This window comes from Orcinus orca, chromosome 14 (assembly GCF_937001465.1).
Source record: "Orcinus orca chromosome 14, mOrcOrc1.1, whole genome shotgun sequence".
NCBI classification, from domain to species: domain Eukaryota; kingdom Metazoa; phylum Chordata; class Mammalia; order Artiodactyla; family Delphinidae; genus Orcinus; species Orcinus orca.
In genome coordinates this window covers 45,278,505-45,296,258 of record NC_064572.1, presented here as the reverse complement: position 1 = coordinate 45,296,258, position 17,754 = coordinate 45,278,505, and the positions used below count along the sequence as shown (strand labels likewise).

General features: G+C 36.6%; 1 protein-coding gene across 14 annotated transcripts in view; it reads right to left on the bottom strand.

The window, feature by feature from the left end:
* The window catches only part of MARCHF8 (membrane associated ring-CH-type finger 8), a 111,612-nt gene that overhangs the window by 44,949 nt on the left and 48,909 nt on the right, over positions 1-17,754 (bottom strand). For all 14 annotated transcript variants that reach the window (XM_033412138.2, XM_033412139.2, XM_033412135.2 and 11 more), the window contains one exon: positions 16,968-17,147. In XM_033412138.2, the coding sequence (XP_033268029.2) occupies positions 16,968-17,069 (102 nt within the window). In that variant the 5' untranslated portion in view covers positions 17,070-17,147. The remainder of the gene's footprint in view (positions 1-16,967; positions 17,148-17,754) is intronic.

Below are 17,754 nucleotides of genomic sequence, written 5' to 3'. Positions count from 1 at the left end.
GACCTACTTAAATATAGGAAAAACACAGTTTCACAATAATAACATTTTTAAACATTTAAGCAATCCTTGAACACCTGACACAGTATACTGTATATTTAATCTAAATTATAGCAGATAAAGTTCCCTCGATGCTGGAAACATCAATGCTGAAGTAGTGCTGGCCAGGATAAAAAGTACGAATGAAGATATGTGTGGTTTGGGCAAAGCAAAGTCAGACTTAAGATTCAGAAAAGGACTAGGGTCTAAATTAGGTGTCAAGTAAGATTCAGGCCTGGGCCAATCACCAGGCTTCCAAGGGAACTCAATCATGTACTTTTGTTATGATCTAAAAACTTATGTAGGCTATGAATTCCATTCTACCACACAAGAGAGGATGTGGAGCAAATACCAAGGTGAAATTCCTAAAAACCTACTGTAATTACTACACTGCTAAAAACAAATCAGTCTGGCAGCAAGAATATAATTTCATTTTTTATTAACAGGTGGTAGAAAATATAAAGTATTTTATGAGGATTAAGTGTAACTGGAATAAATATTTCATAATATGATTCAATATTACCTGCTTTGTTGAATGACATACATTTTATTGGAAAGAGATCAAAAAAAATTTTATCCTCATATTTTACCTGGAATATCTTGAAAAACTGTATAGTCCAAGAAAATATTCCAGTCACACAGAAAACAACTGGCTTCACTAACAAGTTCTGCTTCAGCTGTCCAAATGTGCATTACTCTATGGCTAGTGACCCATCCTAGCAACTAAGAACTGAGAATAGCTAAAAACTCAGCTTATTGTTAAATAAGTTACATTTTCTTTTAAAGCCATTTTTGTCACTTGAAGCTTACTTTGCTTTGCTCTCAAAGGTTTCTCCCTTAAAAGCTCTTCACTGCAGAACGGCATTTTGGGGGATGGAAGAGGTGAAGTCACTTTCATCAATCTATATCTATGGTGTATCTGAGTTCATAACATGTAATCATAGGCCAACATACCCTACTTCTGAAGCATCAGAAATACAGTTTGTATAAGACAAGAAAAGATAAACTAACCAGGCAGGTATACAGTAACTTGATTATTTATTAAAAGGAGAATTCCCAAAACCAGTAATTCCAATTGTCCCTTTGATGGCCTGAGATTTTTATTTCCTAGGACAATGCTACAGAGTAAAATTAAGGGGTATGTCTTTCTTCTTCCGAGTAGAAGAAGAGATGCAGGTGGAAAACTCATAGGAGTAGTTTTAGGCTCAAGTATATGTAGAAAGAGAGGATCTGAAAACAAATCCCCTTCAGCCCACCCATGCTTGTGTGCCCTTTGGGAAGTCTGCACAGGCCTCCCAGCCTTGGACACACCAGTTTGAAGACTCTTCTTTTAATATATCACAGAAGAAAGGTCAACAAGAGACAGAGTGAGCCACACATCTGAGAACACCTAAAGTACAGATATTTGACAGCATGAAAACCTAAACAAAGGAAGTAAATCTCCTAAAATACAACACAGAGAAAACCTAATCTAGTCACAGGTTCCATTTTGAATATTCTGCTAATGTGATGGATGAGAAACATCAATGATCAGCAATAACCACAATTTAAAAAGAGAACTCTTTATTTCAACAACTGGGCATAAATATCAACCAATGACTGCATACTCCTAAAGTATCATAAAAAGTTTGGAATCAGATTTTAAAATAGCTGAATACCTATGAAGCATCTCATTAAATAATTCATCCACTGGCCTTTTAACTGTCTATCACTGTTTACTATTTATCATTGTTTACTGCAACCCTGGCTTTATCTCATGTTAGAAAATGGCATATTCTTTTATTTCCCAAAATTTTTATTTTGAAAATTTAAAAATCTACAGAAAATTTGTAAGAACAGTATAATGAATCCCCTATATCCTTCAACAAGATGCATCAACTGTTATAAAATTTGCCACATTTGCTTTCTTCCTCTCTTTCTCTGATACACACACACACACATTTTTTTTTCTTTTCCTTGTTATTTTTCTTTTTCTGGCTGAACCACCTGAAAGTAAGTTGCAGACATTACACGTTATCCCTACATATTTCTGAATGCATGTTCTAAGAACAAGAACATTCTCCTATATAGCCACAGTGTCATTTTCACGTCTAAGAAAATTAGCCATAATTCTATAATTATCATTTAATATATAGACAATATTCAGATTTCCCAGTTGTCTCAAAAAAGACAGTTTATAGCTGCCTATTTTTCCTAGCAGGTTCCATCAAGGTTTACATATTATATTTGGTTGTTATGCCTCTTTAGTTTCTTTAAAACTAAAGTAGTCCCTCCACAATTTTTCTGTTTTTCATAATAAATAATTTTTTAAAGTAAGGGGCTCGAAGTTCAAATTTTCTTCAAAAAACTCTCAGTATTACCTTGAACTTAATGGAATAATTTTTTCAAAGGCAGTTTCAAAGTTCACTTGATAAAAGATTCTAGTCTCTTTACCCGTGAATTAGATTTAGGATGACAACTGCCATCAGTGGGTTGGTATGGGAGGGCCACTGAGACCCAGAAAAGAGAATGGTGACGCTCACTGAGTGGCCACAAGAACCGTGTTGGTAAGCAGAGGCTCACACAGTTAATTTGAAGAGAAATTTGATATTTCTCTTCAAATATCCTTTGCTCTCAGGGAACAGATACTGATGAACCTTAGGGAACAGTATGAATAACCTGAGCGTGTCTTTCACAATTTGGATGGTGACTCTGCTTATAAATGCTAATTACACAGCTAGTAATATACAAGCATTATACTTAATCAGCCTAAGCCTAATTCAAAAACCAAAGCCCTGAGGCAAAAGATATTATTAGGACTTTCTTGTAACTGCAACCACTACTAGTTATTCACATATAACCTGATGCTGTGAATCTAAAAGTAGTCTCGGGCTTCCCTGGTGGCGCAGTGGTTGAGAGTCTGCCTGCCAATGCAGGAGACACGGGTTCGAGCCCTGGTCTGGGAAGATCCCACATGCTGCAGAGCAACAAAGCCCGTGAGCCACAACTACTGAGCCTGCGCATCTGGAGCCTGTGCTCCGCAACAAGAGAGGCCACAACAGTGAGAGGCCCGCGCACTGCGATGAAGAGTGGCCCCTGCTCACCGCAACTACAGAAAGCCCGCGCACAGAAATGAAGACCCAACACAGCCAAAATTAAATAAATTAATTAATTTAAAAAAAAATCAGATTTATATTAAAAAATAAATTAATTAAAAAATAAATAAAAGTAGTCTCCTGATGTTTATTTATTTTTAATTAATTTTTATTGGAGTATAGTTGCTTTACAATGTTGTGTTAGTTTCTACTGGACAGCAAAATGAATCAGCTATACATATGCATATATCCCCTCCTTTTTGGATTTCCTTCCCATTTAGGTCACCACAGTGTACTAAGTAGAATTCCCCATGCAATACAGTATGTTCTCATTAGTTATCTATTTTATACATACTATCAATAGTGTATGTGTGTCACCCCGAGTCTCCCAATTCCTCTCACCACCACTCCCCACGACCCCAGACCCCCGACCCCGTCTCGTGATGTTTAAAAAAGACAGGCTTCTGAAATGTGGTAAATTGAGTTCATAAGCAAACACAAAAAATGCACAAACACAGCACAAGGACAAGTGAATGAAAAACTTTTTCGCCTATGCAAAAGTGACATGGAAGAAAGATATAACATATTCTGAAATACAGCAAGCACCAAAGGTACCTATCAGCACAAGGTGTCTGTGAGACAGTGACTCGACATGGTGGCTCTGCTTCCATGGTGTCCTATCACACACCCTTACTGCTCCTCAGGCTATTCATTCCAACTGAAAATTTTACCTATTCCTAGGGCATCCTTTACTGTGTATATGTCACCAACTCTAAAATTTCTATCTCTAGCTTCAATAGATTTTCCTACAGAGATTCAAACACAACTGAATTCTGCTTATTTGCAGCTGGACCCCCCACAAGTACCTCATACTTGCACATCTGCCACCAAACTCACCATCTTTCCCCTAAACTGCCATCTCACCTCTGTCAAAGTGAATGATGTCAACCTTTAGTCTAGGCCAGACCTCACCTAGCCGACCACCACAATCCCTCAGCCACCAGCACTGTCGTTGTTCCTACCTCCTGCTCATCTTGCTTGCAATCTGCTCACTTCTCTCGTCCCCAGCACCACCTCCTTAGTACAGACCATCATCACCCAGCCTATTCCAATAGCTTTCTAAATCCCCTCACCAAACTGCACAGTCACCTAACTAAAACAGCTTCAACTGTGTAACTCCAGCTCTACACCTGCACTGACATCTCAGCGCCCTCAGCACCAATGTGGCCGCTCCGGACTCACCTCGCTGCCAGCGGCACATTTCAAGTTCCACCAGCATAGTGAGTTTTTCTCAGTACCTCAAACATGCCATGTGTTCTTCTCTTCCCTAGGAGTTTTGGCCTTGTACCTTTCTCTCTGCCCTGAACACTGTTCACCTCTATCTCCATCTAACTCTTACTTCTTAAGGACTCACCTTTGACATCTCTTCTTCCAGAAAACCTTCCCTGCCACCACGAGACTGAATCAGGGGCACTTCTCTGGACTATGGCACTTAGCACACTGAACTGTGTACTGTCGTCTTCTCCTCCAGCAGTGCCCAGAGCAGGCAGAGACAGGCTGAAGCACGGAGACCAGTATGTCGGCTGCTGCACCAGTAGAAATGGTGAGGTCCTGGACTACAGCTGCGGCATGGGGACTTACAGAAGCACACGGTTTGGAAGAGATTTAGGCAGCACACAGGGTGTCTCTGTGTTAATGCCACATTTGTGCTCAATGCGTGACATGGCACCCACCATGTAACGGGTGATTAATACACACTTGTTTGAAGAATGAATAAATTAATGAAGACACAAGATTTAGACATAGGAAGCAAACAGAAGAACACCTGAAATCGGCTCAGTATAGACTTATTAAGTGCTTCAAGAATGTAGACACAAAGGGAGTGGAGCTGGGTGAGGTTCATTAAGAGGGACATGTGGCTTGAAAAGATAGTGGCTGGCTGAGTGGCATGCAAAGAACAAGTGAGTTAAGAGCATGGATGTGGAGGCTGGTCTGAATACCAATTCCACCACAGGCCAACTCCCAACGAGGGAACCTTGGGCAACTCATCCCATTTTTCTGTGCCTCACCTATAAAAGGAGAGTGACAATGACAGTACCTACTTCATAGTGCTCATATGAGGATCAAATGAATTAATATTTGTAAAGCCCTGAGAAGAACAGTGCCTTGAACAGAATAAACATGATATAAGTATATGCTATGTTAAATTAAACAAATCCTTAGTGGTAGCTTCACCTATTTAGATGCTGTAAAAATGGCCATATGTGAAGGGAATAATTAATTAGTGGACAACTGCACACCTCCACTTATTAGAGGGTGATGTATCGAGCATATTTACTGCAAACTATGAAGAATTTTCACATCTAGAGTTTTAGGTAATATTTACTACAACAGAATTGTTTTTATACATAAGCACACAATTCATAGTACACTGGGGAAACTAAGGGAAAGAAACTTGAATTGTATGTTCACAGAGATAAATGAAAAATAAAAAACATAATGCAAACACAGGAAATTGTGGAAAAAGTATATGAAATAAAAACATGTAGACATTAAACTCTCTCAATGGCAGATCTAGACTTGGCTGAGGAGAGCGTTAGTGAATAGAAACAGAACACTGAAGAAATCACCCCAGAGTGCAGTGCACAGAGGCAGACAGGACGCACGGCAGAAGACACAGTGACCTTTATTCCCAGAAAGAGAATGAAGAGAATGGGGGAGAGGCAATATGTGAGGAAATAATGGGTGGAAAATTTTCAAAAGTGAAGAAAGGCCTGGGTCCTCAGATTCAAAAACTGAAAAAGCACACCTAAGTCCCAAGCAAAAATGAGATAAACAAAAGCAATATCTAGTCACATCATAGATCAAAAAAGTTCCCGTTACAATACACTGGGGAGGCTGCCATCAGAGCATTCACTGCATTCTGTGACACAGCTCTTTCCTGTCTCCCTGCTGGATTATAGGCTCCTTCAGGGCAGGATTCTTTCCAGTATGTAATACAGTGTTAATACCTGCTTGATGTATAAATGAGTGAAAGAATAAATGTGTGGAGTATATTTATATTCGTGTGAAAGAATTTTTAAGGAGGAAACAGAATAACACAGAAAAAATATACAAATTCAAGTGTCCACGGGCAGGGCATTTCTGTTTGGGCCTGTTTCTCCATTTGTGTAAAATAAAGGAGTCAGCTCCATGATGTCAAATACAGAAGTCACTAACAACTATTATAGGATGCTATGGCTATATTATTTTTTGAAACCTCTGCATTTAAAAACCAATTTGGGTGGCTCTCTTATTTTCAACAGGCTTACTGACAGGAAATCTGAAAAATTATCTGCCTCCCAGTTATTTAACTCACAGGACAGCTGTAAGAGAAGAGTGGCAACAAACCATAATCACTGAGTTCTGCAGTGGTACCAAGACAAACATATTCATGTGCCATTGTCACACGATTTATACACAACACACTGAAGCCAACTGCCAGCGCTTCACTCCGTATATCCAAACTAGACTCCTCGTTTGACTTACATGATGTGGACTCTTACCTAGCAAACTCTCCCCAAACCAACATCACAGAGGTCAGCTACAGTCAATATGCACATCCTTCCATTTTCATACCCTAAATAAGTAAACAGCAAATCGTTACCAGTCCAAGACTTATGTGAGAATTGGCTGGGAAAGGTAAGCTGCTAATATATAAAATAGCCAGAACCAATACTGCTGGCTTTTGACTAAGAATATTTAAAATGGCAGGACCTCAAAGGTGTATATAATTTTATCTACATTTAAGCTTTAAAATCTATGTGTGCACAAGAAAATGTAACAGTTCAACCTGACCAACTTGTATTTAATGTTTGATAAGAGCACACTCTTTTTTTTTATCATTAGAAAAACATCTAATCTTATTTCTTCATTCTCAAAGAAAACAAGCCTTACCAGGTAGAAAACAACCATTTAGAAAAGAATTACTCACATTTGGTTCTTAAACTACAAGCACACTGTAACTTCCTATGTGTACTTGAGCAAACTAGAGTAGCTCCCAGCACGTTACAGTGACAGATTTGATTACTGGACAGGGAAAATATACTTGGAAGCAGGTTTGAAAAAACCACTTCAGGGGTCAAGAAAAGGTAAACAGATGACAAAAGAAATCATGATTTCTAGGTATGAGATTAATCTCATGGGGCTTTTGCAGGTAAAGCACACAGATGATTCAAGAAGCCATACAAATGATCTCATGGAGGGTGATGCCCAATCAAAGGCAATAATTTGGGACAGGTATATTTTAAAGATGTATATTCATCCCTTCATTTAAGCATACTTCCAGGAAGAAACTAGGCATGGTCTAAAAGAGAACCACCAGAATGTTGAGAGACTGAACTTTGTAATACATGAAACAATGGATTTTTATGCCGCAGAATGTAAGACTGCCAGTTACTAGAAGAAAAAAGTAGGGCTGTCAAAAAGAGAAAGCTACAGAGAGTTAGTTCTTATACTGGATCTCAAATCTCTGGTAACCCCAAAAAGTACAGACTGCCTTTGGAAGTGGTGGGTCAATACCATGAGAGATGCCCTAAAGGGGCCAAGAACAGGCGAGCCATGATGACCCAGAGAAGTTCAAGCATTAAAATGGGGGTTAGGCTAGATGGCGCTGGAGATTCCGAGTTGTTAAAACACAGATTGTTTCCTCCAAGTTCCTTATATTAGGTTTGTATGATTTAAAGGGGAATAATTTATCTAGTAGAGAAAAGAGAATTATTATTAAGAGGTAAAAGTATGGTGAGTGTGCCTCAAAATACTGTTATCACTTGAACAATTGTGAAGCCATGTTTTAGATGTCAGGTAAAGATGAGTACAGTATTGGTTGCCAACATTCATACCTTTTCATAGCAAATATAATAGTGTGTTCAGATGATCATCATCCTGATGCTATACGGTAAAATCCCTTGTTGACCTCAGAAGCAAGATGGTGAGCCCAACAGGGCCAGAAACAGAACTGTTTATAAATACATGAAAGAAAATACCATTTTCATTTCCTACAGAGTGTACTGTTTAAATGTAAGCTAATCACTGAATTACCTTTTTGTTTTTTATCCTCTTCGAGAGATACTATGATGTGGACCAAATATTTCAGTTTCCACACCAATTTCATTTTAAAGGGGTATAGGGCAGAAAGTTTAAAAATGTATTTCCTGGACAACCTTGCAGTTTGGGTTCCAGACATAATTAGGAATTATGCGCTAATCCAATTAATCCATAATTAGGTTGTACTCACACTCAAGGCCTTGATTTGGAGTTGGGACATAGGGAGAAAAGCAGAAGACAGAGCATCCACTTCGCTTGCTGAGATCACGGCACAAATGATGCGGTTCTAGAGCTAGCAGCCTCTTCCTAATTCAGCAAAGTCTGTAGCAGCAGTGGTAGCTTTCAAACCATGGTAAAGACAGTGACTTTTTTTTCACCAGAAGTATCAACAGCAACTTTCTGATGTGTCAGCTCCTGACCTCAACAGAGTAGTCCAGGAGTGCTGGGACTTGGCTGTTCCTGGAAACCTAGTGAAGGCCTACTCCTCCAGCCCTTCAAATACTTTGTAGGCATCTACTTCCCTGTATTAAACCTCTCTCCTTAAACTAATTAAAAATCATGCCGTTGCTTACAGTGGGCCTGGAGCCCTGTTAATAACAGGGTAAAATGGACACTCTTCTGAGATGCAAAGTAATTTACAAATACTATCAAATGAAATGTGCATTTCTAAACACCTATTTGATGGCCAGATACAAAACTATCTTTTAGACTTTTAAAAATACATGTTAATAATCCTATATAGTGCACAGAAGCACATTTTCAAATAGACCTAGGGATAAGAAAAGACATCAAATAATGGGGTAATGGGACAGAAGAATAAGAAAAACACGGACTTTATATTCAAGATACTACAACTATGCTAACTTTTTTTAAATTAAAAAAAATACTACAAAGATACCCATCACTTGGTATCTTAAGTCAGTTTTATTTTAAAATAAATTTTTAGAAGTTCAATTTGGATCTTATGATCAAAAAGTTGAATAGAGACATGGAAGATATAAGAAAGGATCCAAACTGAAGTTGTAGAGATTAAAACTATACCATGTCTGAGATGAAAAACACACTAAGTGGAGTTAACGACAGATCAGACACTGAAAAACAAAAGATTAATGAACTTAAAAACACAGCAATTAGAATTATCCAAAATAAAACACAGAAAGAAAAAAAAATTAAAAACATAATATCAGAAAACTTCAAGCCAGTTAATGTGTGTAATAGAGTCCCCAAATAAGGGAGAGGACAGAAAAAATATCTGAAAAATATTTCAAATTCAATGAAAATTGTAAACCCACGGATCCCACAAAGCTCAACAAACCCCAGACGTAAGAAATGAAGAAAAAAAAAAAAGCTGAAAGAAGTCATTACCAGCCAACTCACAATAGAAGAAACGTTAAAGAAAGTCCTTCACATGGAAGGAAAATGACAGATGGAAATACAGCTCTACTCAAAGATATAAAGAACACCAGAAATGGTAGTTACATTATATAAGTGTAAACAGATATTTTTCTTATTAATCTCCTTAAAAATAAAAGTGTCTAAAAATAACATCATATTCTAGGGTTTATAACATATATATAATAAAATGTATGACAACGGTAGCATAAAGACTGGGGTGTAGGCGGGAAGAAATGAAAGTAAGGTTCTTATAGTATTTTTGAAGTAGTAAAGTATCACTTGAAGGCAGACTGTGACAAGTTAAAGATATATAATATAAACCCTAAAAAAATAAAATAAATAAAATCTAAAAACACTGAAATAAAGTTTCAGCTTATAAACCAACAAAGAAGCAAATTAAATCTTAAAAAACACTCAATGTTTTAAAGAGCAGAAAAGGGATGAAAAGGAAAACAAAGAACAGATAGGATGAACAGAAAACAAACAGGAAGACTTAACCTAACCATATCCATAATCTCATTAGATATAAATGGTCTAAACATCCAGATAAAGAGAGAGATTTTCAGACTGGATAAAATCACTCAACCGTATATGTTGCTTACATGAAAAGCACTTTAAATAAAGACACAAATAGGTTAAAAGTGGAAAGATGGAAAAGGTGATACCATACTAATACTAATCAAAAGAAAGCTGTAGTGCCTGTATTACCACATTATTGACCAGAGATGTATTAATACGTCTTTTGTTACCCCAATGTTACTGACGGGAGACGAATCAATATCAGTTAACATAACAAATCACTGGCTGCAGGCGTTAGTTTCTGCAAAAAATCCCCCAGTCAATAATGAGTTATTATCAAAGTAGAATTCAGAGCAAAGAATGTCATTACCAGGGATAAAGATAATTATTTCTTAATAATAAGGGGGTTAACTTATCAAGAAGACCAAACAATCCTAAATGTTTATGCACCTAATAACAGAGCATCAACTACATGTAGCAAAACTGGTATAATTCCAAGGAGAAATAGACAAATCCACAATTATAGTCAGCAATTTAATTACCACTCTTTCTAGTAACAGAACAACTAGACTGTGAGGGTTTAGCAGACTTGAAAACCATTATCAATCAACTTGATGTGACTGACATTTATAGAACACTCCATCCAACAACAGTGGGATACACATTCTTCTAAAGTGTACACAGAACATTTACCAAAAGAGACCATATTCTGGACTATGAAACAAGTCTTGGTAAATTTAAAAGGATTTAAGTTATTCAAAATATGTTTTCAGACCAAAATGGAATTAAATTAGAAATAAATAAAAGCAAGATCTCTGGAAAGTCCAGAAATTTTGGAAATTAAATAACACACTTAAAAATAACCCATGGATCTAAGAAGAAATGAAAAGGGAGATTAGAAAGTATTTTGAACTGAATGAAAATGAAACTCAACACAGCAGAATTTGTGGAATGCCATGAAAGCAGAACTTGGGAAATTTATAATCACTAAAGCCTGTGATAGAAAATAAGAAAGATAAATAAATAACCTTGACTTCTACCTTAAAAAGCTAGAAAAAGAGGAGCAAATTAAACTCAAAGGAAGCAGAGGAAAGGAAATATCAGAGCAGAAATGAAACAAATAGAAAACAGAATGACAACAGAGAAAATCTATGAAACCAAAAGAATTCTTTGAGAAGATCAATAAAATTGATAAACCTCTGGCTAGATCAGGAAAAAAAATAGTGAAGACGCAAGTTACCAGTATCAAAACTGAACAAAACTCTCAGTAAACTAGAAACAGTAGGGAACCTCCTCAACATGTTGAAGAGTATCTACAAAACACATATAGCTAATATCATACTTAGTGTATAAAGAATGAATGCTTTCCCCCTAAGGTCACAAACACAAGGATGTGTGCTCTCACCACTTCTATTCAGGATAGTACTGGAGGTTTTCACTAGAGCAAGAAAGAGGGAGGGAGGCATCCAAATAGAAAAAGGCAACGTAAAACTATCTTCATTTACAGATGACGTGACTGCCTATGCAGAAAATTCAATGGACTCTCCAAAAAAGCTACTAGTGACTTTGGCAAAATTGCAAGATACAAGATCAATACATAAAAATCAATTTTATTTCTCTGTACTAGCAATGAACAAGAGGAAATTAAAATTTAAAAACAATATCATTTACAACAGCATCAAAAATAAAAAGTACTTAGGGATAAATCAGACAAAAGATGTGTAAAGACCTATACACTAAAATCTATAAAACACTGCTGAGAGAAATTAAATAAGACTTAAAGAGGAGACATACCTTGTTCATGGGTCAAGATTCAATATTGTTAAAATGTCAGTTCTCCACCAAATTGAACTACAGATTCAACAATCTGAACAAAAATCCCAGTAGACATTTTTGTACAGAAATTGACAATCTGATTCTTAAATTCATGTGGACATGCAAAAAACCTAAAATAGGCAAAACAAGTTTGCCGAAGTCTGATTTTCAAGACTCATTATAAAGCTAGAATGTACATGACAGTGGGGTATTAATTGTAAAGATGGGCAAGTCGATCAATGGAACAGAAGACAGACTCCAAAAATAAGCACACACCTATATGAGCAACAGAGTTAAGGTAATGCAGTAAAGACAATCTATTTAACAAATGTTACTGGCACAACTGGATATTCATATAACAGAAAATGATGCTGGATATGTATTTCACACAATCTATAAAAATTAATTCAAAACAGATCATAGATGTTCATGTAAAACTAAGATTATAAAACTTCTAGGAAAAAAACATAGAAGATATTATTTGTAACCTTGGTTAGGCCAAGATTTCTTAACAGAATGCCAAAAGTACAATCCATACAAGAAAAAAATGGATAAATTTGACTTCAAAATGAAAAAGTTTTCATCTTTAAAAGACACCAGCAGAAGCATGAAAAGACAATCCAAACCTTTGGAGTAAACACTTGTAAAGCATATATCTGATAAAGGACTTGTGTCTAGACTATACAGGGAATGCTCAAAACTCAACAATAATAAAACAAATTGGTGGTTTTTTTAAATGGACAAAAGATTTGAACAGACGGTCCAACACAGAAAAAAGACATATAGACAATAAATAAGCACATGAAAAGATGCTCAATGTCATTACTCATGAGGGAAATGCAAATTAAAACCACAATGAGATACTAGAATAACCTATTAGATGGCTAAAATTAAAAAGACTGCCCATACCAAGGGTTGGTGGAGATCTAGAAGAATTGGAACCCTCATACTCCTGGTAGGAATGTAAAACAGAATCACTTTGGAAAACAGTTTGGCAGTTTCTATCTTAAAAAGCTGAACATATGGTCCCACTCCTAGGTATTTACCCAAGGGAAAGGAAATATATGTCCATACAAGGGCTTGTTGTTGTGTGAACACAGCAACCTTGTCTGTAACAGCCAAAAACTGTAAACAATCCAAATGTCCATCAACACGAGAATGGATAAACAAATTGTGTAGGTCCATACAATGGGTACTACTCAGCAAGAAAAGGAACAAACTATTGATACACACAATGTGGATGAATTGCAAAAGAACTAAGCTATGAAAAAAGCGAGACAAAAAAGAGTACATAATATATGTACATCCATCTTTATAAAACTCTAGAAAATGCAAACCAATCTATAGTGAAAGAAAACAGAGCAATGATTCCCTGAGGAAAGGGTTGGAAAGGGGTGGGAGGGAGGGATTACAAGGGACATGAGGAAACTTTTGGGAGTGATGGATATGTTCACAATCTTGATTGTGGAGATAGTTTCATGTGTATATATATATACACATATATGTATACTTTACATATATATACACATATATGTATACTTTACATATGTATTGTTTACTGTATGTCAATTATTCCATAATAAAGCTATTTAAAAACAAACTAAAACATAATAAAAACATCTCAAAAAACGTAAAGAGATGTATCAAACCACAAAACAGAATAAATCCAGATAAGAAATTAATCAAAATGCAATCAGATAGCAACAGATCAATTAAGAACTTTCTTGGACAGAGAAAGAAGCAAAAATCAGCAGTGCTGAGTCAGCAAAATAGGGCAATTTGGAAAAGGTCAATTCTAAAGGACCACAGTACAGAACTAAGAGGAATGAATCTGAGAACACACAATAGCCAAGAGAATATGGAAATTTAACCTGTAGCAGCAATCCTTGAGAGAATCAGAGTTTAGAGTTCATGATTAAAGGTAGAAGAAAAGGTTTCAGAATTGAAAGATTTAAAGGCTCAAAAATCCCCCACAAGAACCAAAGAAAGCCATCAAGAACAGCAAGACTTAACCAAATAACTCCTCACACTATAAGAAGAAAGTATTCTGCAAAAAGCTATAAAAAATATGTTTCTTTTGAAAGAATGCAAACAACCACAACATCAGGTTTCTAAATGCAGACCAGAGTGTAACGGCAATGGAGCAATACTTATAAAATGCTAAAAAAAAAAATATTCAAGAAACATTTACCCAGTTCATAAGCAACAGCAGAAGAAATCCTTTTATGGATTGCAAAACATTCCTCTCACCTCCACAGCAGTCCCCATATCATTAAAACTGAACTCATTCATTTATTCATCAAGTGTACTGACTACTGTGTAAAAGTCATTAACTCTTAGACTTGTAGATACGGGCTTGGGCAATGGGTGCTACAGAGAGAATCTCACATCTGATAAACAGGTAAAACTGTGTCCACGTTAACAGTTACATTATTTGATTCTGTGTAAACTGCGATGTTCCTCTCTTCTCACAAGATTCAGAAGGAATAAAATTGTTATTCATGTAATGGACTGTCTCAGGTTGCCAGCTTTCAGGTTCTGAGAACAGTGGATGATGGGATGGAAGGAAGGGGTGCCTTTGCATAGCTTCTCTTTCCCTCCTCTCCTCCTCTCCCAAGCACAAGAGGATCAGAAATTGTACCAAAGGATTTTGTTTTGAACTCACTGCACCTGGGAAACTGGATAAAGGAAAAAAGCCTTCACTGGACAAAAATTTACTTTCCAAACCCATCCTGATACCACATTTCAGACTCTAGAAACCTACAAAATCATTTTTCAGAGGCTGTGCCAGCTGCTGCCAAAGCTCTTCTGGGGGCTCTTCAAGCTCCTGTCTCAGTGGCTCTTCCACTACCTGCCACCTCACCTTGGCACAATGATTCCCAGAACTGTCACACTTGCCATCGTGTATTCAAACTATTCCCCCTATGAAGGTGGGGCAGGATGGTTCTTCTTCCCAATACCAATCAAAATCCCAATTCCATGAAACAGCTGGTTAATGCTACTTACTTAAACCTTAAAAATGGCATCAAATAGATCATATCATTCAATAAGTATTTACTGAATACCCACCTACAACAAATCTGTAACAGAGTTTTAGACAAAAGAGATCTCTCTTCCTTGCTAAAATGTTGGACATCTTCCTTTATCTATTCCAAAAAAATATGTATAGCTTCCTCATATATATACCAAGAAATTCCCGCCATCTGATAACCAAACTTGACACTACAATGAATAAGGAACTCACAGCCTCAACTTAATACAGGCAAGCACCCTAGACCAAGGAAATGTTCTACTTGCGGTATTTAAAAATCCATTTGGGCTAAGAAGGATTATAAGAAAAGACTATTAATTTAACTGAAACTTAAATGAAGACTAACAAATGAAAATTGATAGAACATGGGAAAGATATTTAGGGATATTTTCCCGTCCCCAGCATGTTGAAAAAAAACTAAAATACTGAAAATATGACATTCTGAGACCATCTACCCCACCACTACTCCTAGTTAGACAATGCTGGCCACACTTCTAAGAGCTCAGAAAATGGAAAGGGTGCAGACTGACAATACAAGCAATGAAAAAAAACTCCACAAACTAAGAATACAGTTTAAGAATACAGAGACCTTTTCAATTTACCTGGCACCTTTTCATTTTCTATAGTCCATGTACTTTAAGAAATACGATAGATTCTTTCTTTATTCTATACGTAATAATGGAAAGAATGGTGTCCCATCACCTATAATGAGTCAACTTCACACAAGACATCAATTCTTGATTTAACAAGGATTCTTTAGAGTCTTGGGCAAAGATTAAGTTTAACTATAAAATAGGAATGCTCTAAGAACTAAGGAGCAAATGTTTGTAAAGCACACTGTAAAGGCAAGAAGACAGGGGTCATCTCTGATTCCTCCCTGTCCCTCCCCACATTCAATCATCAAGCCCACTGGATTAATAATGTAAATCTCTATCCCCACTACGCCTATCCTAGACAAAGTCACCATCAACTTTTCCCTAGGCCAAATATGAGCAAACTACAGCCTACAGGTGAAATCTGACTTGTCTCCTGTTTTTGTAAATAAAGTTTTATTGGAACACAGTCATGTCCATTCATTTATATATTGTCTTTGGCCATTTTCATGCTACAATGGCAGAGTTGAAGAGATGTGACTGTCTGACCCACAATGTCTAAAATATTCATTATCTGGCCTTTTACAGAAAAAGTTTGTCAAACCTGGCCTAAGTAGGCTATTAAATAATTCTCTGACTGGTCTCCATGCCACCCATTCAATTCATCCTCCAAATTGCAGGCTGGATGAAAGATTTAAAAACACAAATCTGATCATTCATTCTTTTGCAAAAGTAATCGAAACTCCTTAAGGTAACTCCTATAACTTTTCCAACCTCCTATCTTTCCACTACCCATTCAACCTTTATATTCCAGTTATTCTATCTTAGTACCTTCAAATCCACCTTGCTCTAACCTCTGGCCTTTCAGCATGTCCCAGGAACACTCTTTCTCCTAGCTAATTCCAGGTTCGGGGTCTCCATGTAAATGTCATTTTTTCAAGGAAGCCATTCCTGGTGCCTTGGGCTGGGATTAGGTGGTCCTGAACTTCCTCCACCACTGACCTTATTAGATTCTAATGCATATTTAATTGTCAGGCCCAATCAAAAGCCATATGAGAGCAGAGGTAGACTCTGATGTTAACTATGACAACCTTGCAGCAGGCATATGTTTTTGCTCAAATAAATTCATCCTTTGCATCATATTCTGAGAATCCAAAGAACTTTTTCTCAGTGAGTTAGCAGAAATATTTAACCAATGAAGATAAATAAGTCATGATATAATCATGGCAGAATAAGTTGATTGCAAAATCTGAAAACCTAGAAACCTACAAAAAGACAACTTCTTCTGAGCAAAACTGTTCACACCATGTGCTTTTTAAATTTATTATTAGAGAAAACTTGATCGTCAGAGCTTATTCTAGACTGTATTTAATGAAAAGAACAAAAATAATGAAACTAAGAAAGGTATTTCCCCAATACCTGCTCTTCCCTCTCCTTTTCTTTGGTTTTACTTCTGTAGACTCTAGCAGAGGTGGCATCCTGGGATGGAATGGCAGAGATCTGATGCAGTGGCATGCTCATCCCAGCCTCCTGTGTGGTCTTCCTCTTTACGGAAGAAAGTCTCCAGTGGTAGAGTCATTTTGGGCCATGGACTTCAAGCTGAGAGAGAGAAAGGAAGACAAGATGTAACTGAGCTAAAACACTTTTAAAATTTCCAACAGTGAGATTAGCATTTTATATTTATATTCATATTTAATTAAGTAAGTTACAATGTCTAACATAAATACTTCATCTTCAGAAATGATAGAAGATGAATGCCTATGGTGGAACTGTAACATTTTTCTCATGTAATAAGATGGGAGCACCTGAAAGAGGCTGGTGTAACAGGTACATGTATAATCAGATATTAATTTTCCAATGGCTACTTAGGTTTTAAACATAGCAGTGTCATCCTTTATTTTACAAATATTTTTGAAGTTACACATTTTTTTTTGAACAAGCATTCATCCTGATATAAGTAGTGATCCTTCCTTAAGATCACTGCCCTTGAGTCCACATAATGGTAATATTAAAAGTTAAAGAAGTCTGAAATAAGTTTAAGATATCTATGATCCATGCTTAACCTTCTAAAAGTCTAGACTCTCAGACAAGTTTATTGGCAAACTTTTCCCGTAAAGAGCCAGAATATTTTATACATTGTGGGCCATATTTGTTACAACTACTCAATTTTGCCAATGTAACAAGAAAGTAGGCACAATGAGTTTGT